This window comes from Lynx rufus, unplaced genomic scaffold (assembly GCF_022079265.1).
Source record: "Lynx rufus isolate CCGP_SWC_20201006 ecotype Redwood Valley unplaced genomic scaffold, mLynRuf1.p SCAF_1, whole genome shotgun sequence".
NCBI classification, from domain to species: Eukaryota; Metazoa; Chordata; class Mammalia; order Carnivora; family Felidae; genus Lynx; species Lynx rufus.
In genome coordinates, this window is record NW_025814823.1 from 200,162,057 (window position 1) to 200,186,653 (window position 24,597).

Sequence of the window (24,597 nt, forward strand, 5' to 3'; positions counted from 1 at the left end):
GTGGAATTTAAATAAAATTAACATAGAGGAAGGGAAGGAAAAGTAAGTTAGAAACACAGAGGGAGGCAAACCATAAGAGACTCTTAAATACAGAGAACAAACTGGGGGTTGTTGGAGGAGTGTTGGGTGGGGGAATGGGCTAAATGGGTGATGGGCATTAAGGAAGGCATTTGTTGGGATGAGCACTGGATGTTGTATTTAAGTGATGAATTACTCAATTCTATTCCTGAAACCATTAATACACTATATATTAACTAACTTGGATTTAGAAAAAAGATTTTAATGTTTATTTAGTTTTGAGAGAGAGAGAGAGAGAGAGAGAGAGAGAGAGAGCAGGGGAGGGGCACAGAGAGAGAAAGAAACACAGAATCTAAAGCAGGCTCCAGGTTCTGAGCTGTCAGCCAGAGCCCGATATGGGGCTCGAACTCACGAACTGCAAGATCATGACCTGGGCTGAAGTCAGACACTCAACCGACTGAGCCACCCGGGTGCCCCCACTAACTTGGATTTAAATAAGATAAATAAGAAAAATAAGAAAATAGAAGAAAATGATGAGACTAGCCATGTAAAATAATAATCCCCAACTTCCTCTCTCCCACTCAACTAGGGCATCATCCACTGACTGTATCCATTCTTGAGCTGTGGAACATTGCAATTCTCCTCAACAGTATTATTTAAACATTAAATAATGTTTAAATTTGTTGGCTAATCTCTGCCTAGCCAACATTAACTTTAACTTACCCTCCTTGACCCAGGGCCATTATTTTATTAGCTTTACCTAAAGGTCATTCTTGGAAGTCCTCTTTGTTGTCTCTTTCCTTTGTGTCTTCAAGAAAGGAGCAATCTTTCTAAGACTAATTTTCCCATGGACCAGTGATGTTAATTCCAACCAGTTAATTCTACTCTCGATAGTTACTCCCTTTCATCACCTCCTTCTACTCTCCCTACAAATAGGATTATTTGTTTTTATCAGGAAAATCTTCATTTAACCCTGCTCCTCCATCCGTTTTCCCAACTCTCCTTCACTACTCAAATTCTGTAAATAAAGGGCTACTTTTACTTGTAGAACTTGTTCTTGCCTCACATGCTCTTAAATTCTTTGTGATCCATTTCTCCCCTCAACACTATTAGATTCATAGTCACGGTAAGAAATTTGCAAAATGTGATCTGCTGGAGTGCAGAAAGAAGATAACAGAACTGCTATGTGTATGTTTTTATTCTTTTAAATTTATTTTTTGATTCATTAATTATTTTTCTAGTTTCAGGAGTAGAATTAGGTGTTTCATCACTTGCATATAACACCCAGTGCTTATTCTTTTTGTTTCAAGTTTTTATTTAAATTCTAGTTAGTTAACATGTAGGGTAATATTGGTTTTAGGAGTAAAACTTAGTGATTCATCACTTACATATAACACCTAGCGCTCATCCCAACAAGTGCCCTCCTTACTACCCATCACCCATTTAGACATCCCTCACCCACCTCCCTCCATCAACCCTTAGTTTGTCTCTACAGTTAAGAGTCTGTTTCCTGGTTTGTTTCCTCTGTTTCCCCCCACCTCTTCCCCTATGTTCATCTGTTTTGTTTTTTAAATTCCACATATGAGTAGAATCATATGGTATTTGTCTTTCTCTGACTGACTTATTTATCTTAGCATAATACACTCTAGCTCCTTCCACGTCATTGCAAATGGCAAGATATCATTCTCTTTGATGGCTGAGTTACAATAGTAATTGTAATTGTATATATACTACATCTTCATATCCATTCATCAGTAATGAACATTTGGGCTCTTTCCATAACTTGGCTATTGTTGATAATGCTGCTATAAACATCAGGGTGCATATGCCCCTTTGAATCAGTATTTTTGTATCCTTTGGATAAATACCTAGTGGTACAATTTCTGGTCATAGGATAGTTCTATTTTTAACTTTTTGAGGAACCTCCATACAGTTTTCCAGAATGGTTGCACTAGCTTGCATTCCCACCAATGGTGTAAGAGGGTTCCCCTTTCTCTGCATCCTTGCCAACCTCTGTTGTTTCCTATATTATTAATTTTAGCCATTCTGACAGGTATGAGGTGGTATCTCATTGCAGTGCTTATTCTTTTAAATTTATTTTTATTTAGGAAGATAATAAATCAGTGCATGCATATAATTTTTAAAAATAAAAAGTATGGGAGGGCCTGTGTGGCTCAGTCAGTTAGGCATCCAACTCTTGGCTTCAGCTCAGGTCATGATCTCACAGTTCATGGGTTTGAGCTCTGCATCGGGCTCCCTGCTGACAGTACAGAGAGTGCCTGGGATTCTCTCTCCTCTCTCCCTGCCCCTCCCAAGCTCTCTCGCTGTCTCTCTAAATAAATAAACTTAAAAAAATATATATACATATATATATGAGATGAGTATTCAAATGTTAGAGGTGATATGGTACACTGGGGGTGATATAATAAAATGTTTGAACTATATAATAAAACCTTTGAGCATTCACTCCTAATGTGTACATTTTTATTATTTTTAGAAATAGTATGTAAATGTATGTTTATAATATGTATTATATATGTCTTATATAGATGAATGTTCAAAATGTTTGAAGAGCACTGATCTAGTTCACCCATTATCTCCTTAAATAAGTTAATGATCTGTACTCAGTCTTCATACCCTTCAACTTTGGTAGCATTTGACACCACTGAAGTTCCTTCCACCTCATGTTGATTAAACTCCTATCTAGATGCTTGTTGCTAGAAATTAGGTATACAAAGAAATGATGCTAGAAATTAGGTATACAAAGATGTATAAGAAACATGCCCTTGATTCTAAGTCCCAATCACTATTTTTGAATCTCTACTTTCCCTTGATTCCCTAACATAGATTTCCTAATCTATTTTAGTTCTTCAGAACTCTAAAACTCGTCAGTGCTGGGTTTTTTTTGGCATGATTAAATTGAGTAATTTTTTCGATGCACCAGGAAATATTGCATGGAAATATGACTTATTTAGCTTTTTAGTCTTGCACCTTTAATAACTTTATGCATTAATAGAAAGCCTCTGAGATATGGATAATTAAAACAGCAATTCCAAGCACAAAGGATCCAAAATGATGACTTTTTTTTTCTTTTAGAATGCAATTACTTAGTCAAGACCAGAAACAGAGTATTTCTCCTTACTTCTAAATGCAACCCTGGTACTGACAGGTGTATACTTAATAATTTGTTTTGAGGAGGGAGAGAGGTATGGATAAACTTAGATGTCTGTAAGGAATCAGCAAAACAATCTTAAACATTAATGGAAAGTGGTCCACAGTCTAGGGCTAGATGGTCCACGAGGCAGCACATTTCCCATGCATCTTGTTAAATCAGGTCTTCAATCTGTATTGAAAGACTGGATGCAATTGGACCTCATATGACTAAAGATACAAAGGTAAAAAAAAAAAAAGCTGTCTCTATTTCTTTAAGACAGAATTATGATTGATTTTGTTATTGTTTTTTAGTTAGGTTTATAACAAATGAGATCTTGTTATTTGTAAAAAATCATATTTCTAATTACCACTTACTTTGCAGATTCAGTTTTTCACATGTAGCAGTGGACAGATCAACAGGACATTTATACACGTCTCCCATTCGGTTCTCAGGAAAACCACTCCAAGGTGAACCAACCAGTAACCTAGAAAGAGGAATTTTTTTTCATTAAATATCAAATGTTAGCTATAGTTTCTTAAAGATTAAAACTGACCACTAAACAAGGAAAAAACCCACATTTAATTTCAATTTTTAATAAGAAAATAGTAATTCATATTTGTTCAGCTATAACCAGTTCTTTTTCCTTTCCTCTTAGCTGGCCCAAATTCTTAAATGATTTTAATATTTTTTAAATGATTTTAAATTTTTATTTTTTATTTTAGAGAGAGAGAGTGTGAGTGGGGGAGAAGGGCAGAGATGGAGAGAGAGAGAGAGAGAGAGAGAGAGAAAGAGAGAATCTTAAGCAGGCTCCATGCTAAGCCCTGAGCACAGGGCTCAACCCCACGACCCTGGGATCATGACCTGAGCTGAAACCAAGAGCTGGATGGTCAACTGACTGAGCCACCCAGACGCCCCTGCTGATCCTGATTCTTGATGAATATGGAAAATACATTACAGAAATATAATGCAGGCCACAAATGTGATCTGCATATGTAATTTTAAATTTTCTACTAGCTACATTAATACAATAAAAAGCAAAGGTGAATTAACTTAAATAATATATTTTCTCTAACTTGATATACAATCATTATAAAAATCATTCATGAGATATTTGACATTCTTTTTTCCATACTAAGTCTTTGAAATTCAGTGTTCAGATGTTAATTTACATAGGGAGCAAATGAATTATCTAAGTGGTTTTACTGTTTATTGTCTATATAAGGGGATCCTTAGCAAAAACACGGAGCAAATATACTATGGAGCTCTCCTTCCATGTAACACATCAGTAGCCAGAATGCAGGAAGCAGAGTTTAGAGACTGGTGCTCACATCCTTCTTTGGTTAGTTTTGTTTCCTACAGAGCTCCTCCAACTAGAGACGATTTCCCTGTGGAACCATTCATCTAACATTTCTGGTCACAGAAGAACGGACAGAAAGAGTCCATGCAAACAGCCTCTTTAGAATCTGTAGTAGGTTAATTACTCAGCAGCATCCAGTTACTAAGAAAGCACATTTGATTCAATGCTTTTTCCTTGTCAAAGTTGGGAAAGATGAGACGAAACTTAAATTCTTTCATGAGGCTTCTGCATGAATGTTTTAGCATTATTGATTAAATAACATGTGCCTCACACTGAGTGCCACAATGAGTACAGAAAGATGAAGGTGTGCTTCTATCTACTAAATGCAGTAAAGCTGTTTATTTTTATTTTTATTTTTTTTTTATTTTTTTTTCAACGTTTATTTATTTTTGGGACAGAGAGAGACAGAGCATGAACGGGGGAGGGGCAGAGAGAGAGGGAGACACAGAATCGGAAACAGGCTCCAGGCTCTGAGCCATCAGCCCAGAGCCTGACGCGGGGCTCGAACTCACGGACCGCGAGATCGTGACCTGGCTGAAGTCGGACGCTTAACCGACTGCGCCACCCAGGCGCCCCCAGTAAAGCTGTTTAAAATACATGCCAAGGAAAACAATAACAGTACAAATGAACAGAAATATAGAAATAGGCTTCCCTCTGGAACAAACATTAAAATGGTCAGAGGATACAAAAATGAATACCAGAGGATGAAGGTGTCAGTCATTATTCTCAGCAGAGGGAAGAGTATGACTACAGAGGAAAGAGGAAAATACAGATTATTTTGAAAGACAGTTAATGATTCACATAGCTAGTGAGAGCCAAGTGTAACTGATTCTGAAGCCCAAGCTCTTAACCCTTAGGTTATTCTCCTTCCTCTTAGCTACAAGAAGGCCTGGCATAGGGCCCAGATTGGGAAAGCTATCTGAACAAATGGGTTGGGTTCCAGAATAATCAAGGAATAGAAACTGGAAATGATGGTCAAGCCATACCTACTGTGATGGGGGTGTGGCTGTGTGGCATATAAGGACGCTGTGGACAGGAAGGACACCAGCCAAGGTCATCTGGTAAGCACACATCCACACTGTAGGCCCAGGCTGTACTGTTCATAATATAGGCAAGGGCAGAGTATGTTCAAATAGTACTAAATGTGGTAATTCGGGTGACTTGTACTGTGCACATTTTCCATCCATCCTCACCAGCCCAAGAGAAACACACTGCAGAATAAAAGTTAAGTGTTTCTCATCTAACATTTAACCATCCTGTTCTTCAGAGCCTTTGGCAGTAAAGCACCATCAGCTACCTTTTTCTCAATGAGAAAGCTCAAAAGGCTACTTGCTTTCTCCTATTGCCTAAGTGTTCCCCAGATACTCTCCCCTTCACTTCCTCCTGCCTCATCAAAGAATTCAGGATTTGATAATCTCACACTCAGGAAGGGTTATGACATCTCCACTATTGTTGTGAGGGCCGTGGTCTCCTACATTAATCGGATGGGAAGAAGAGGGAGAAAGAAGTATCTGTACAATTGTGTGCCTCTTAACAAAAAGGATGTGAAGGTACTTGAAATTCTCTCAAAGAATACATAGATCTCTGGCAGTATTATGCCATATTAAACTCTTAACACAAAACAATAGAAAACAGTGGAAAAACAGATCATTCCGGTGACCAGTAAAGAACAAGGGTGTCCTTATCATATATGACTCATTTTTTAAATATGGTGAACCACATTAGTAAGACGCCGACAGGTCATGCTAGTGACTGCAGAGAATGTTTCATAGAGCATTGCTAACTCCTTGTTGGCAACATTTCCAGTAGACTCTCCTCCTTGCTTTCACCCGGAGGCCTCAGTGAAATTCTGATTCCTGACAATTCATCCTCATAAGGAAAGGCTATGACATCACTAGTGGCTGCTCCAAAGGAATTGTGACATTCTTATATTAATCAGACAGGAAGATGAGGAGGCTGGTATATTTATTTATAAAATCTTATGTAATCAGCTGTAACAGGAAAAAACATGCCAGGAGAGAATGTTACAAATGTGAAGAATAGGATAGGTTAGTGAGTAAATCCTGCTGAAGTATGGCAAAGCTTCTTTGAAGTAATGGACTTAACTTAATCACAACCAGACAAAAGAGCTGCATGAACAGTCGTGTGTGCTGATTCTGAAAACAAAACAAAATCCCAAGACATAAACTCTTTTCTCCTGCAGTGAAACTGGGAATTCTTCCAAGATGACTTAAAATAACACTTACTGTTCAATTATCTTGTGGGGAAATAGTGATTATGTAGAGTTCCAAAACATAGCCAATTTGCCCACCTCCAGTGGAATTCAAAATACTTTGTTTAGTTAGTAAACAGTATTTATGGTGGTGTAGGTAGTTTTAAACCCACAATCCAGGGGCTGTTATAAATATCTTCCTTTGGTCCGTGAGTCTATAAACTCTCCAAGTGTTCCTTTAATACTAGCGATTTTTCTAGAGATTATTGACAGAGGTGTACTTAAAATAGTAGGGCAAAACAAGTTTTATTTGATGCTACCGATGTTTATTGCGATCCTGCGAGGCTGAAATTTTGCACCACACCAGGGGGTACCATTTCCATATAAATAGTGTGCCCTGGCCTTGTTAAGTATGCATCCTGTGAGGTTGTACATGGTGGCCAGACCTACTATGTGCCAGACTCGATTCTAGGCACTAGGGATACATCAGTGAATAAGTCAGTCAAAAATTACTGGTCTTGTGGAACTTACATTCTAGTGGGAAAAGATAGGCAACTTTAATAAGTAAATAAAACATATCATGATGGTGATCAGTGCTCTGTGGGAAAAATGAGCAGGAGAGTTAGGAGTACAGGAGGATTCTCACACAGAGTCATGACACTGAGGCTTTTCTTTCCAGGAAGCAACTTTATTCGAGCCGGCACTGCTCAGTTGGGTTTGTACCAGAAGAACTGCACCCCGAATGCCACGTGGTGTAGTTTTTTTTATACATTTTCTATTTCTTTGTCTCCATATATGGTAACACACAAACAGTCTGATTAAGTGGTCTCATGTTACAAAGTTGTGAGGGATGTTGTCACGTACACATATAGACAGGTTGCCTTGAGGTTTTTTTTGTTTTTTGTTTTCTCCTTGGGGAGGGGACCCTCCCACACGGGTGGGGGTGGAAGGTGTTGTAATCTTTATTAGAATGGTCAGGGAGGCCTCACTGAGAAAGTGTCATTTAAGCAAAGACTTGAAGGAGGTAAAGAAGCAAGCCATAAAATTCTGGAGGAAAAATAATCCAGGCTGTGGGAACAGCAAATGCAAAGGCCCTGTGGCTGGTCTGCAGTGATAAGGAGGAATGTGGGAGGAGATGTAGTCAGATGGGTCACAGGACCAGATCCCATAAGACTGGTATGAAATTGTAAGAACTTGGCTTTGCCTCTGAGTGACATGAGAAAGCCACTGGAGAGTTTACAGCACAGTAGTGATATGATCTGACATATTTTAGAAGGGTTTTGAAGGCTGCTCTGTTGAGAATGATTGCCCTGGGGTAAAGGTGAAGCAAGTGAAGCATTTTGGAAGCAAATGCAAAATTCAGGCGAGAGGAGATGAGGGGCTCATGAGAAGTGATCTTATTTTAGATGTATTTTGAAGGTAGGGCCAGTAGGATTTCTTGAGGTTAGTTTTTAAACACACACACACACACACACTTTCACCCCCCCACACACACACACTCACCCCACACACAAATAATCAAGGATGATTCTGGGTTTCTCTGCTAAGAAACTAAAAGGAACCAATTAGTCATGATTAGATAAGGGGGCTACTATCAGTAGAGCAAGATTTTGAGATAAGGTGAGCTTAAGAGTTCAGTATGAGGTATTTTAAGTTTGAGATGTCTATCAGACATCCAAGGGGGATATTTACTTAGGATTAGAAGCCTATTGTATACAATATATTAATGTCAGAAATTTCAAAGTCTATGAATACACAGTATATAAACATAAATATTATTCCTTACGTGGTTTAGTTTTAAGCCACTGACAACACAAGGGGTCCGGTGAGTTCTATATAGCTAGTTGCTTCCTGCTTGTAATGCAAAAGGAGTTTTATGATGGAAAGGGGAAGACTTCAAATCTCTAGGAAGGAGGAAGACAGGTAAAGAGAGTTCATTTTTAGCTCCTGGCTGGGAAATGCTGTTGTTATAAATTTAATAGTTAAACCCTTTGGCATGTGTTAAAAGGAAATTTTAGTTTCTAAACTTTATTATGCTACTTCAGACTCCGTTGGCTGCCAGATTGCTTCCTTAAATAGTGGGATGGCTAAACCCTCAAGGTCTCTCAGTTCCCTAAGGTGAAGTCCACCAACCTCATTATTGCTAAAACATCTTAAGCCTATTCTGTTTCATAAGAATCCTAGAAATTAGCTTTTGCACTGGAAACAAATGAGTCAATAAAAGCTGATTCTGTTACATTGACTCATCCAACATGAGGTTTTCCTAAAGTTAAAATCAAAAGCTGATATTTTCAATTTAAAGCCTTGTGATGACATAAATTCCACATTCTTGGAAGGAAAGGAATGGTCTTAAGACCACCATATTTTTATAAATCAAAGCCCATGAGATAGTACCTTTCAAACAAGGTTCTTTGGCAGATGGTTGTTTTATGAATGAGAAAATTTGGAAAAGCAACATTTATGAACTGCTTTACAGTTTATAAAGTACGTTTTATGTACATTGTCTCCTTTGATGCTTGTAAATTCCCAGAGAAGTCAAGTGTTACAACTATTCCTGTTTTCCTATGAAAAACCAAGTCTCAGTGTCTACTTGGCAACAAAGTCTAGAGCTGCACCTGTGTGCTTTCATTCCAAACCCCTGATTCTTTCTATCATAGTAAGTTCTGTTTAGAAGTCTCCCAGAGAAGAGATACTCATTGTCTGCCCATCCTATTGGCTATAAACAAATTAACAAACAGTTCCAACCTGTGCCACTTAGTATTCCCTAAATCCCTTGTCAGATGGGGCTAGACTGATGGAAAAGTTTCAGACAACTGGCCACCAGGAAGGTGCGCATGTGTAAGCCCCATTCACCTTTGTAAATGAACTTTGTTCCGGGAACAGACATTCAGGCATTAACATAGAGGAAAGCTTTAAATTATAAGCCAAGCTAGTGAGGCGTGGAGAATTTTCCCAGATCACTGCAGGTCTCCAGATATTTGAGAGCAGCAGATCCAACCCCTGTGCAAGTCACAAAAGATGGGTGTGTATGTGTGTTTGTTTGTAGGTATATGCACAAATTTGTGTCCAGAGTGGGGGAAGGGAGAAGCAAGTCAGAGCAGGGATATTTAAAATGGCTTTTCTACTATAGATTTTTATTTATGATAAGTAACACCAACTATGGAAAAAGTCTAGCCATAAAGATTATTTTAAAATGGAAAAGAAATGAACAATTATGGTGTAACAAATATATGTGGATCAACACCAGGGTGGCCCATGGGGTTCTAAAAGGTACTTGGTTCCCTATTCATTCTGCCCCTAGAGAAGGTCCTTGTTGACAAGAGACATGCCATTTTGCACATCCATATTAGTCGTGTTGAGTGATGGCTTAATTATATGGCAATACCATAATTATTTATAAAAATATTGACAATAAATTTTTAAACTTAAAAGTGTAAGACTATTACAGTCAGACTTCTTATGCCTTTCCAGAAACAAAAATTAGAGTAAGTCACAAGTTAGTGAAAATAACATGGAATGGAAGAACAAAAAGGAATATATATGTCATGGGTTTAAACTAAAAGCAAACCCTGTGAATAAACAAAGTAAGCATGTTAAATGGCCCTGCCAGGCTAACCTAATGGCAGGAGAATTTTATCTTTGGAAAAAGACATAAAGGATGATATTGGCTAATATTTAAAGGCCACAATGAAAGACAAAGACATGATTATTTTGGAAAAGGGATCAGAATAGCATTCTTGGCCAAGAAGAAGAACAAATGGACTGAAGCTAATCCAATATGCATGGAAGTTAATTGATGACAGATGAGAAACGGTTGAGAAACAGGCAGTGGAGAGAGGTAGGGAAAAACTTGTTACTAAAAATCCTGATTTTCTTCCTATGTATTTTTACACAGTGCTGAGGAGAGTAACTCACACATGCATAGTGGTTTAGTTTTTGTTTTTGTTTTGTGTTTTACAGTGGACATAATTTATTTTTTTAAACAGTGGACATAGTTTATTTATGTTTTTTAAGGTTTTGTTTTATTTTTTAAAGTTTATTTATTTATTTTGAGAAAGAGAGACAGTACGAGCGGGGGGGAGGCAGAGAGAGAGGGAGACGGAGAATCCCAAGCAGGCTCTGCACTGTCAGCATGGAGCCAGATGTGGGGCTTGAACTCACAGAACCATGAGATCGTGATCTGTGCCGAAACCAAGAGTCAGACGCTTAGCCACCTGAGCCACTCAGGAGCCCCAAGGTTTTATTTTGATTCCAGTTAGTTAACATACAATGTAATATTAGTTTTAGGTGTACAATATAGTGATTCAACATTTCCATACAACACCTGGTGCTCATTGCAAAAAGTGCACTCCTTCATCACTCTATTTAACCACATCCTCCACCCACCTCCCCTCTGATAACCATCAGTTTGTTCTCTATAGTTAAGACTAGTTCTCTCTCTCTCTTTCCCCCTTTGTTTAGTTTCTTAAATTCCTCAATGGGTAAAATCTTATGGTATTTGCCTTTCTCTGAGTTATTTCACTTAGCACTGCACTCCATCCATGTTGTTATAAATGGCAAGGTTTCATTCTTTCTATGACTGAATACTATTCCATTGTGTTTACATACCACATCTTCTTTACACATTCATCAATAGATGGACACTTGGGCTGCTTCTATATCATGGCTATTATAAATAATGCTGCAATAAACATAGGGTGCATACATCCCTTTGAATTTGTGTTTTTGTATTATTTGGGTAAATACTCAAAGTAGTGTGATTGCTGGACCATAGGGTAGTTGTATTTTTAACTTTTTGAGGAATCTCTATACTGTTTTCCACAATGGCTGCACCAGTTTTCATTCCCACCAACGGTGCAAGAGAGTTCCCCTTTCTCCACATCCTTGCCAACATCTGTTGTTTCTTGTGTTGTGTTTAGCTATTCTGACAGGTTTGAGGTAGTATCTCATTGTAGTTTTGATTTGCATTTCCCTGATGGTAAGTGACGATGAACATCTTCTCATGTGTATGTTGCCATCTGTACGCCTTTGGGGGAACTGTCTGTTCATGTCTTATGTACATTTTTTAGTTGACTTGTTTTTGGGGTGTTGAGTTTTATAAATTCTTTATATATTTTGCAAACAAACCCTTTATGGAATATGTCATTTGCAAATATCTTTCCCCATTCCATAGGTTACCTTTTAGTTTTTTTTTTTTTATTGTTTCCTTCACTATGCAGAAGCTTTTTATTTTGATAAATCCCAATAGTTTATTTTTGATTTTGTTTCTCTGGCCTCAGGAGACATATCTATAAAGATGTTACTATGGCTGATGTCAAGAAGTTACTGTGTGTGTTCTCTTCACACATTCTTATGGCTTCAGGTCTTGAATTTAGGTCTTTAATCCACTTTGAATTTATTTTTGTGTATGGGGTAAGAAAGTTTCTTTCTTTTGCATGCTGCTGTCCAGTTTTCCAAACACCATTTATTGAAGAGACTATCTTTTTCCTGCTTTATTGAAGATTAATTGACCATATAGTTGTGGGTTTATTTCTGGGTTTTCTTTTCTGTTCCATTGATCTACGTGTCTATTTTGATGCCAGTACCATACTGTTTTGATTACTACAGCTTTGTAATATAACTTAAAGTCTGGAATTATGATGCCTCCAGTTTTGGTTTTCTTTTTTAAGATTGTTTTGGCTATTTGAGGTCTTTGTGGTTCCATACAAATTTTAGGATTTTTTGTTCTGTGAAAAATGCTATTGGTATTCTGATAGGTATTGCATTAAATGTGTAGATTGCTTTGGGAAGTATAGACATTTTAACAATATTCTTCCAATCCATGAGAATGGAATGCCATACCATTTCGTTGTCATTTTCAACTTATTTTATCATTGTTTTATAATTTTCAGAGTATAGGTCTTTTACCTCTTTGGTTGGTTTATTCCTACAGTGGTTTATTTTTTGAAGTACTTCACTTTTTTTTAAAACTAGCATACAGGTTTTATTTCACCAGTGAAGTGCTTTACTTTTATTCCCTCACGAGGTGCTCAAAACATTCTGGTTTGGTAGGGATGGCCCTCTCTTTGTGCTCCAGAGAGGGCATGTGACTTTTTCTTTTTTCTTTTCTTTTTTTTTTTTTAGCAACGTTTTATTTATTTTTGGGACAGAGACAGAGCATGAACGGGGGAGGGGCAGAGAGAGAGGGAGACACAGAATTGGAAACAGGCTCCAGGCTCCGAGCCATCAGCCCAGAGCCCGATGCGGGGCTCGAACTCACAGACCGCAAGATGGTGACCTGGCTGAAGTCGGACGCTTAACCGACTGCGCCACCCAGGCGCCCCAACATGTGACTTTTTCAAAGTCAGCCAGCTAGTGGTGGGGAAGCTGAGGGTAAAACCCTTGCGCTCTGGCTCCTGACTTATATGGAAAAGCCCTGTGCATGAGAGAATGAAAGATAGGTGGTAACTGTCATCTCTATTCAGGCAACACATTTTGTAACAGAAATTTTAATTCAAAGTACTAAATGAAGTTCATCTTACTTTATAAAGTTTATTTGACAATTATAATTAAATAATTTTTTATAAATGCTGATTACCTCCTGCCACTCTCCTCCTTACATACTTACAAAAATATGTATGCTTGGAACATCTTATCTCTGCTTTGCATTACTACCATATGCACATTACTTCTTAGCTCTGTAGTCTCAGGCAAACTACCTAGCCTTTCTAAGCCCCAGTCCCCTCATTTGTAAATGGAGTAATAATTTTACAAATCTTTCAGAGCGACTGTATTATGTGTCTGGCAAAGAAAGAGTACTCAGTACTTTTCAATACTGTAAATACCAGTAAATACCAAGTACTGTTATTACCAACATACATACAGCGTAATCTTTGATATCTGTTATAGAATTGAATGTTTCTTATTACTTATCTGAAATCCTCTTCCATATGTCTTATAGACAAGTATTATCCATGTACTTATAACACACATAGAGCTTTATTAATATTTTTCTTAATTATAATGTTAGAACTATAATATAAGTTCATACATAAATGGAGTTTTTTATTGGCCATGGCACATGTTCATTATATTTCTCTTCTTAAGGAACAAGCACGTACTAGTCCTTGCTGACACAAGAGAATACATCTCTCCCACTGGAAATACCCCTTCGTTCCCAGACAGTTCTCGTTACACAAATGGCTGTAGGGTTCTAAGATTTTTGAGTCATAAAATGAGCTCAGACTGTTCATGCGACAGGCCTTCAGATTAGACAAACAGAGACAGTGCATATCACCACAAGCTTCCAGGAAATGATTTTAAACATATCTCAATCCTTTGTATAATTGCTTCTGATAAAAATTGCATCATCCACATTTAAACATCCTGTGTGTATGATGAGGGCCTCAATGTGCCACTGAAGGGACAGCAGACCACAGCTTTACTTCCAGACACAGGGGTGCTCCCTTGCTCTGCTTGGGAGGTAATCTTGCTTGTCAAACGATCCAGCTTTTTTGAGACTGTTCAAAAAGCTCTAGAATTTTCAAAGCCACATGACCACTATTTCTAGAGAAAAAGCCACAGTGTAGTAAAAGTATAATAAATAAAACTAGAAAAGCACCAAGACCATTTTGTTAAGATCTTGTACATCCCAATGTAAAATATGCCTATAAATTCCTAGGAACATGAGCCATGTGGAAGCTGAGGTTGTATTTGAAAAACAAGGAGTGTGATTTAAGAAAACTCAGACTAGAGCCTTATGTGAGTTGTCAGAAGGAAGGAAAGGGCTGAGAGACAGAGATGGGGCTCAACAATACAGATTGTAAAGAAAGTCAAGGAAAGAGGAGGAGAAACTACCCAAACAGCAGCTTCAGAACAAGCAGTAAGAGAGTAAAGAAAATAAAGGGATGTATGTGTGTATGTGTGTGTGTTTTGTGTGTGTGTGTTATATAAGTCTAGGAGAAAAAGACTCCCAGTTATTAAAGGAATTCACAGTAATCCCACTTTCTGTGCCCAAAGTTAACTTGACTAGTATCAGGAGGCAAGTTAATATTTAAACAGTCCTTTCCACATCTGCTACTTCCATAATGTCTGTGCAGTTGTCATAAATTAGGAGCGGAGAAGGGCACTGTGCCAATCGTCAAAACAAATAGGCAATTCTGGATTCCAAGTTTCGTATTATTTTCCTTGAGCCTGAGTGCTGTGAGGGCGCTTGTCCTAACCATGGGCCACTCGGGCACTAGAGTGGGAAACACCACCACATGGGTCCTGTGACAGCCCTGCCCCCTGTGACAGGCTGATGAGAGAGAGGCCAGGAGCAAATCTTGCCCTCAAGTGTCTCAGGCTTCGGGAGGAGAAAACGAGCTCTTAATAGTAAGTTAACACTATCAGTGGCACTGAAAGAACACCAACATTATTAACCATACGGGGTTGGCCCTTATTACGTCTCTGGCATGACTCATGGCTGCCCGCTCTGCATATCAGTCTTTCTCCATGGCTCTACTCCACACTCCTTAAAGGTAATTCTGGTGTTCTCTACTTGGCACTTCACGCAGTGTCCAGCCTGTGGTGGATTAGCAGATCATGTTCACTACTTGGCCTCTTCTGCTTCTCCGCTTCAACAAGGCCGGAACAGTGGAAGGACAGACTGGCATGCCAGGCCAGCTTTTGTTCTCTTTCCTTCCAGCTTTGCACTGCAACGGGGTTTAGCTTCTCAGGTAATACAGGCACTCTCCCTTCGTCTCTTTTTGTGCACTGGGATACGCTCTTACCAGCTGGTTTCAGACAGGCTTGAGGGAAGTAAGGTCTTGATAAGCCTACCGTTACTTATTCCCAAAAAGCTCTACACTGGAGTTAAAAGCACCAGCTGAGCCAATAATAGAGTTTCCCAATAGCCTTGTTTCCCAATAGCCATTGTCCTGTGTTTATATATATCTCAGGAATGTCATGAGAAGACCATGGTAGGATTTAGGAATGTTTAGTGTCTTTGGTCTGGACATAACCCTATCAGCACCAGAATCTCACCATAAGTTGCTAATACACTTGTCTTTTAACAATGTTTTGTATGCTCAGAGAGAATCGTGGAGGGAGAAAGGGGGTATGGCTGCTTCTCACTTTCCCAGGACTCTGCCTGCTAGATTCCTGTCAACATTTTTTCCCTGTTGGTCTTGTTCAGCTTCCAACCTGTAGTGGGCCAGTGGTTGAGTTACCTTCCAATCCTTCATAAGCTTATTGTCTCTAATAGCATCTACTGCTGATAGTGTCTCTTTCTCTCAGATTTGTCTTGTCCCAGAAAAACTTTCACTTAAAAAGAACAACCTCAAGCTTGATGGCAGATTGTCCTCAGCAAGGTCATACTTATGAAGCAGAACATCAGAGTCCCCCCGAAGGTCTCGTTCAGTTCAGACCTAAGTCAAATTACTATGGTTCACTTTGTAGAGTACCTAAAGTGAATAATTTGGAAATGGGACTTTCATTCAGTCATTCAGCAAACAATTATTGATCCCCTACTTGATGCCAAATAGCACTCTGGGTTCTGGAGACACCATTGAACAAAAACAATGTGCCTATACTCAGAGACAGGGCAGAAGAGAGACAATGGGAGTATAAACATGTAAAGGTGATTTCAGATAGCAATAACTACTATACAGAAAAGAAATCTGCATGGAAGGTGGGAGAGTGGCTGGGAGGTGAGCTGAAGTGCTCATGTATGTAGTCGTGCTCTGAAAGGTCTCTATAAAGAGGAGACATTTGAGCAGAGACTGAAAAATGAGAATCCACCAGCCAAGTGAAGATCTTGGGAAGACTGATCCTTCCAGGAAAAAAGCATGGGCAGAAGCTTTGAAGCAGTGATGAGCTTAGTGTGTTCAAGGGACAAAGGACAGAATTCATAGGGCTTAAGGGTGAGGGGGTAAAACGTGAGACAGGACAGGCAGGCTGAGACCAGGTCAAGGAAGATCCTTTAAGGAATTTTAATGTCATCTGATTGCAATAGGAAGCCACAGAGGGTTTTAATCTCGGCAGTGACATTATTTGAATCATGTACTTGACAGTTCACAAGGCTTCCCTGAGGGGTGAGAAGGGAAGCAGCAGGTGGGCTGAGAAGCAGTTGCCGCAGTACCCGCAAGGGCTCATGTTGGCTTTGAGAAAGGACTGCAGGGATGATGGGGGAAACCCATGGTCTGTTATCACATGTATTTTGGTTGTGGCATCAGTAGGACTGGTTAATGGATGAGATATGGGGTGGTGACAGAAAGAGAGGAGTCAGGATTTTTGGTCTCATCAGCTGGCGCAGACAATCAGATATTTGTTTATGTTTGATATGTTAAGCCTGGTATGTCTACTAGGCATTAATGTAGTGATGTTTGTTATGTGTGTCCGCAGCTCAGGGAAGAATCGGGGCTAGATATGTAAAATTGCGGGTCATCAGCAAATTCATCTGCCAGATTCCAAGGTCATACTATACCAACTATAACATCTGTCTAGCCTTTAACCACAGTATATGGTTATCAAAGCATAATAAGATAACTGTTAGAGATGCGCTCTCATATCCCAAATGATAATAATTGCTACTCTTTGGGTTTTCAACCAGACCGTTATTATCCTTTGGGATGACTGACAAACTACAACATACGTTGCTTTCCAAGTCTCCTCATATTAGTTAATGCTTTTGTCCTGACTATTCATCTCCTCCCCTTAAGACCCCCTTAAGACTCATGATTCACTTCCTCCAAGATGTCTTTTGAGACAGTACCCTCTCGAGTGATAATTTCATTTTGTTTCCCTATCACACAAATAGGCATGCTCCAAAACGTGAATAATTTGGATTCTAAATGTTTCTTAGAATTCAATTTTTTGAGCATCGAACTGAAGCTCACACAGAAAAAAAGATGATTAATTATAGCTCTTATTTGATAAGCCAAAAATAGCCATTCAGTCATTGAAAAGAACTCTCAAGGATCCAGATTGGAAGATCCAGGGTAATTCTGAAACCTTCTGCGGCAACAGGAAGATAAGGTTCTAAAGGCAGGACTCTTGTGACCAGTGGACATCAAGACTGGCAAGGGAGGAGCTAAAGTTCTTCTACCTAAAGACAACTTTCAGAATCGTCTAATTTCCCCTGCATTGATTTTCATTATTTTAAAGGGAAACTTAAACCAGCAATGGGGGGGCATATATTTCCATATCCTTGAAGGTAGTTGATATAAATGTAACCATGGTTTAAATGTAACCATTACACAGCATTAAAAATTGGGAGCACTTTTAGGCAAAAATGAACAATGCAAATGCACTAGAGAAAGGGAACTGCTATTATGAATTTACTATGGAATAGTTAGGGAAAGTTTTCTATCTAGGTTTTTAAAAAGTACCATTACACCATCTCATTAATTATCAATCTGAAAGTTATCAACTCTCAAGGAAAGATCCTTCATTTAAGGATATTTGAAGATATCCATTAATAATATATTCATGTACCAATTTGAACAAGCAGTTGGAGCCAAACATTAAATTTATTTAGTATTTGTATTGAAACCATAGAGAGAATATTCTTACCAGTTGCCTTTTGGATTTATAAACTGCTGCACAGCATAGCCAAACTGCTCACTTGAAGGACCGGAAAATATCTTTGCTTCTAGGAGACCAACGTTGTATGCCATACAATTTAAAATGCCTATTAAGAAAAATGAAAACATAGTCCATATTTACAATTTGTGAATATAGTTTTGTAATACAATTCTCAAAGACCACTTAAAAAAACCTGTTTTATGTAATAATTGTTTTCCTTATTATGGTCATATGTGGTCTTTTGTTTACCAAGAACACTATTAGTGTTTACCAGTACTTATTTGGGGTTCTGATACCATGCTAAAAAAATTTTAATGTTTTATTTATTTTTGAGAGACAGAGAAAGAGACAGAGCACGATCAGGGAGGGGCAGAGAGAGTGGGAGAGCCAGAATCCAAAGCAGGCTCCAGGCTGTCAGCACAGAGCCTGCCGTGGGGCTTGAACTCATGAACTGTGAGATCATGACCTGAGCTGAAGTTGGATGCTTAACTGACTGAGCCACCCAGGTGCCACCCATGCTAAATACTTTATATACATGATTAAGTACCCCATTCATCCTCATGGCAACCCTAGAATATGATTGTTAATATTATATTTGTTTTGCAGGAATTTCTAAGGTTCCTGAAGAGAAGTATGTCTCACACGTGGAAAGAAATAAGGGTGAGGGCAGGATTTGAACACAGGGCTGTCTGATTCAACAGCTTGAATTCTTAAACCACATATTACCTCTAGGGACTTTTAAATAACTCTAAGCTGTTCAAAGGGCTGAAGGCTATCTACTTTTTCTCTTGAATCCCCAAGAAGATTTTGACACGGACTTTGTATGAAATGTCTGTTGGAAAAGCACTGCTGATTACCTCGGAGAAGGAGGAAAAATCACAGCCCTTTGAAAATTGTATCATTTTCTTTCATAAGAGATCATTTTTGAGGATGAAAATGTAGAGAATGGTGTCCTATCTCTTTTATTCCAGTGAGAACTGTCAAAAGTGGTTTTGGCTTTTGATGCTTCTTTCTGAATGCCCAAGAAACGATAACCATTTTCAAAAACAACAAAGACCCTGATAGGATAAAGCCTTGCTAGACTTTTTTTTGAAAAACATTGTTTGTGATGGAAAGGGAATGAGGGGAAAGAGTACGGTTGATAGCTGTCCGTCCTTCACTCTGAAGATAGAAGGATGTGTGGATATTAACGCTGTCTGTGGGAAGGGGAGTATGTTTCATCCTGTTTGAGATCTGTTTATTTTTGCAGACACCGAAGGCAGAGTGGGCTTTTTAAAACTGACATCCAAGTTCTACTAATATGTGTTTTCATGAAAGAATATCCCACTTTCTGGACAGCATTGAAAGTACGCAGTATTTCATCAATCTATTGTTACAGCCACTGGAAGGTTGGAGGAAAAGGGCTTGCTATTCCACTGTGCCTGTGCACTCCTGAGAGCAGAGTGCAGAGTGCGCCAAAGGAACTATGAGGTCAGTGATAAAGCTTTGGGAACTTAAAGTAATTAATGTGCTTCTCTATGTGCCAAAGCCATTCTACCATCTCTTGTTCATTCAAGAGAGCTCAGCCTATTATTTCTTAAAAAGACAGTCTGCCAGGAAGAGGACAAATAATAATTTTGAAATACTCTGCAGCAAAATCTACACAGCTCTACATTTGCAGATTTTCTCTTTAACATCTATTTCTCATATGCACCACTGCTCCTTTTTATTTTTCAGGAAATACAATGCAAAAGAAAATAACATAGGAAACTAAGGAGGGAGCTGGAATAGACATAGAATACTGGGGTCTTCAATCAACAATCCTGGTGTTTATCTTCACCCTACTGGGCAGAATGTGATAAACACTATTTAAATATGTTACCAATGCTCTAACATACTAGTAGAAGCTTCAGGAAATGATATCAAATGTCTAATGCTGGAAAGACCACATATGACCATAATGACTCCTTTTAATTCATTAGACCTATTTGATTAGACTTCAGCAGATCAGGTAATGACATGAAATCACACTGGAATTCATTTTATCATTTAGCAGCTAAATTTCAATTTATGTATATACACACATATATACATATGTATACCTATATTTGTATATTAAATATACATATATGTACATACATACACACATATATAAAATATTGTTCAAAAACACAGATCATTCCATCTCTCTACTTAAAATACCCCAGTGTCTTTTATTAACTAATTAATTAATTCTCAAGTATAGTTAACACATGTTATATTAGTTTCAGGTGTGCAGTATAATGATTCAACGATTATACACATCACTCATTGCTCATCATGATAAGTATACTTTTAATCTTTTGTATCTAGTTCACCCATCCCCTTGCCCACGTTGCCTACCTCCCATTTGGCAGCCACCAGTTTGTTCTCTGTGTTTAGGAGTCTGTTTTTCTGTTTGTCTCTTTTTCTCTTTGTTTGTTTTGTTATTTCAATTCCACATATGAGCAAAATCATATGGTATTTGTCTTTCTCTGACTGATCTTTTTCACTTAGCATTATACCCTCTGGGTCCCTCCATGTTGTTTCAAATGGCAAGATTTCATTCTTTTTTATGGCTGAATAATATTCCACAGCAATATTTTACACACACACACACACACACACACACACACACACCTTCTTTATCCATTCATCCACTGATGGGCACTTGGATGGCTTCCATATCTTGGCTATTGCAAATAATACTGCAGTAAACGTTGGGGTACATATGTCTTTTTAAATTAGTGTTTTTGTATTCTTTGGGTGAACACCAGTAGTGGAGTTACTGGATCATATGGTAACCATATTTTTAAGTTTTTGAGGAACCTCCATACTGTTTTCCACAGTGGCTGCACCAAATTACATTCCCACCAACAGTGCATGAGGGTTCCTTCTCTACATCTATGCCAATACTTGTTTTTACTTGTTTTTTTTTTAATTTATTTACGCCATTCTAACAGGTGTGAGGTGATATCTTATTGTGGTTTTGTCTTGTTTTTCTCTGATGTTTAGCGATGTTGATAATCTTTTCAGGTGTCTGTTGACCATCTGGATGTCTTCTTTGGAGAAATGTTTGTTCATGTCTTCTGCCCATTTTTAATTGGACTTTTTTTTTTTTTGGTGTTGAGTTGTATAAGTTCTTCATATATTTTGGATATTAACCCTTTATTGGATATATCATTTGTAAATATCTTCTCCTATTCAGTGGGCTGTCTTTTTGTTTTGTGGATGGTTTCATTCAGTATGCAGAAGCTTTTTATTTTGATAAAGTCCCAATAGTTTAATTTGCTTTTGTTTCCCTTGCTAGAAGAGATTTATCTATAAATTCTTTGGTGTTGAGTTGTATAAGTTCTTCATATATTTTATATATTAACCCTTTATTGGATATATCTATATCTATAAAATTTATCTATAAAAATGTTTCTACAGCGATGTCACAGAAATTATCGCTTATGTTTTCGTCTAGGAATTTTATGGCTTCAGGTCTCACATTTAGGTCTTTAATCCATTTTGAGTTTGTTTTTGCGTATGATGTAAGAAAATGATCTAGTTTCATTCTTTTGCATGTTGCTATCCAGTTTTCCCAACACTGGTTGAAGAGACTGTATTTTTCCTATCGTATATTCTTGTTTGTTTTGTTATAGAAATATCCCAATGTCTTATCAGTGCACTGACAATAAAATCCAGTTTTCATACCATGGTTTCAAAGGTCATTCATGATCTGACCTTGTGTAACTGGCTTCACTTTCACCACCCTCTTTGCTCACTATGTTCCAGCCACTCTGGCTTTCCTTCTGTCCTTTGAGCACAAGCAGCTCATTCTGCATTATGGCCTTTGCAGCTGCTTGACCCACTGTCTACAACATTTTCTTCCCAACTCAGCAATCTATGTTGGGAATTTTCTTCCCAGCTCAGTATCTAACCTATTTACTATTTAGGTCTTTGCTCAAACAGGTCTCTGCTCTCTTCATAGAGACTTCCCCTGACTCCTCTGTCTAGCAGCAACATCCTACTCCATCAATACACCACTATCACAGCACTAGTTATCTGAAATTATCTTATGTATCTGCACTGTTTTGTGTCTGTCTCTGCCTAGTAAGACCTAAACCCCTTGAGAGCTCAGATCTTATTTCTTTTATTCACTCTTTTTTTCTCAGCACCTAGTATAATATTTGTTGAATGAAATGAATTTTTGATTAATATATGCTCTTCAATGATAATTTGGAATATAGAGAAAATTAGGAATAAAGCTCACTCATAGTCACATCATCTTAATGCAAGTGCAGTGAATTTGGATATATTTCCTTCCAACACTTTTTCTTCTATTATTCCAATTTGTATCATACTATTTTTTTTTTAATTTTTTTTAACATTTATTTACTTTTGAGAGACAGAGAGAGACAGAGCATGAGCAGGGAGGGGCAAAGAGAGAGGGAGACACAGAATCTGAAGCAGGCTCCAAGCTCCAAGCTGTCAGCACAGAGCCCAACGCAGGGCTCAAACTCACAAACCATGAGATCATGACCTGAGCCCAAGTCGGATGCTTAACCGACTGAGCCACCCAGGCGCCCCTGCATCATACTATTTCTTAACGCTTATGTCTTCTTACTTCTTTCAGAATCATTTTGACTCATTTGATGCCTCAAGAAACCTTGTGAAAAAGCAAAAATGTAGCTATTATTGCCATTGTACAAATAAGGTTAGATGCCATTCTTCCTCAATGTCACACAATTGGTAGCTGAGCTCGAAGTCTTGGTCTGGCTCATTTTCTCAGCCTTACTGTCCAGAACTTCCTTCATCAATGGTCTGCTCAATTCCTCACAAAATAGGTCATTTTCCATCACCATTCCTTATCCCATTGATCCCAAATCTCTTCTTTCCTGCTAATTCAATTCTCCCTTCAAGACCATGCTTCTTTTGATAAATCTGGACAATTCCAATTTATTATACTTATTTCTCTTCAAATATATATTTACAACTCACTATGTCATCATTTCACAACTTAGCCTATGATAATTAGTTTATAGTAAACTTAATGTAAGTATTCTGTCTAATCCAATATCTATTCCTTCTTTGAAGTCCCATTATGTATAGAAATATGTTTCTATGTCTATCCCATAACTTAATTGAATAATATGGAAAATAACAACCATATTTGGTTCATTATATTCCCTTTCCCCACAACCATGCTTATATGTCTATACCCACTAATAAATGGATCATTCAAAACATATTTATCCAGCTCTTTTGCGTCAGGCATTTTCTAGGTCCTGAGGATATAACAATGAACAAAACAGACACTATCCCTGCTGTCATTGAGCTTTATTCTGGTAATATGAGTAAAAAACTAATACAGCATAACAGGATGAGTATTAAATTTCAGAGAACTATAAAGAACTCTGAACCAAAAGTTAATAAGAGGGTAAATCTAAGCCTGAAGGCTTCACAGAAGAGGTGGCAATTAATCTGGATCTTAAAGGATGAGTTGAAATTTACTACATAGAATGGAAGGCAAAGGTCATTCCAGGCACAAGGAATATCCTGCTCAGTGGTATAGAGATGTGAAGGACAAGAGTATGGAATAAAAAAAATTGGCGCAGAAAGTCATAGACTGTTTCATTCATTTATACATTTCCAGTTCTACATTAGATGCAGTGAGTTTCAAGGTGACTTGAGCTTCGCCCTGCCAGGGGCATATTATTACCCAAAGTATAAATCCTCCCTCCTGGTCCTTATGTGAATGCCTGTGAATGCAATAATAGTGCAACAAACTCAAAGGATTTATCCAGGGTAACCTTGCTGTGCATTAGTTAGCAGTAATGAAGTCCAAGCATTCCAGTGAATCTCACTAAAATTTGCTGCAAATATAAGTCCTGTATCCCTGGATGTCTAACCAATCTTCACTATGTCCACAAACGTCTTTGGTTATAACCTGGCTTGTTGCCATTTTAATACCCATAGGCAAACCAGATAAGCACAACTTGATTAATGCAGAATTCTTTTTTCTTTAATTCATTTAAAAAATTTTTAGAGAACCTTCTGCCTGGATAATTCTCACTCATCTATGAAGTAACTTTGGGGGGGAACCTTAATAATTTAAGAATTAGTTTCACAAATACGAAATTCATCCTCTTACTTTATTTTGGAAACCAATTTTAAATTATAAGATAATTCAAAAGAGAAATATATGTTTAGGGATTAGATATAGTTAACCCAGTTTTGTTCTTAGATTGTAGTGAGGCTCAAATAGGAACAAAATCTTTTGAAAATAAGAGCAGAAATAAATGCATAAAACAAAACAGGTCATTCTAT

The 24,597-nt window shown here is 38.0% G+C and overlaps 1 protein-coding gene across 2 annotated transcripts in view; it reads right to left on the reverse strand.

Annotated features, from left to right (window-relative positions):
- The window catches only part of ITGA2 (integrin subunit alpha 2), a 110,688-nt gene that overhangs the window by 65,005 nt on the left and 21,086 nt on the right, over positions 1-24,597 (reverse strand). For both annotated transcript variants that reach the window (XM_047092718.1, XM_047092706.1), the window contains exons 2-3: positions 18,274-18,391; positions 3,547-3,656 (exon numbers count right to left, since the gene is read on the reverse strand). In XM_047092718.1, coding sequence (XP_046948674.1) covers positions 3,547-3,656; positions 18,274-18,391 — 228 coding nt within the window. The remainder of the gene's footprint in view (positions 1-3,546; positions 3,657-18,273; positions 18,392-24,597) is intronic.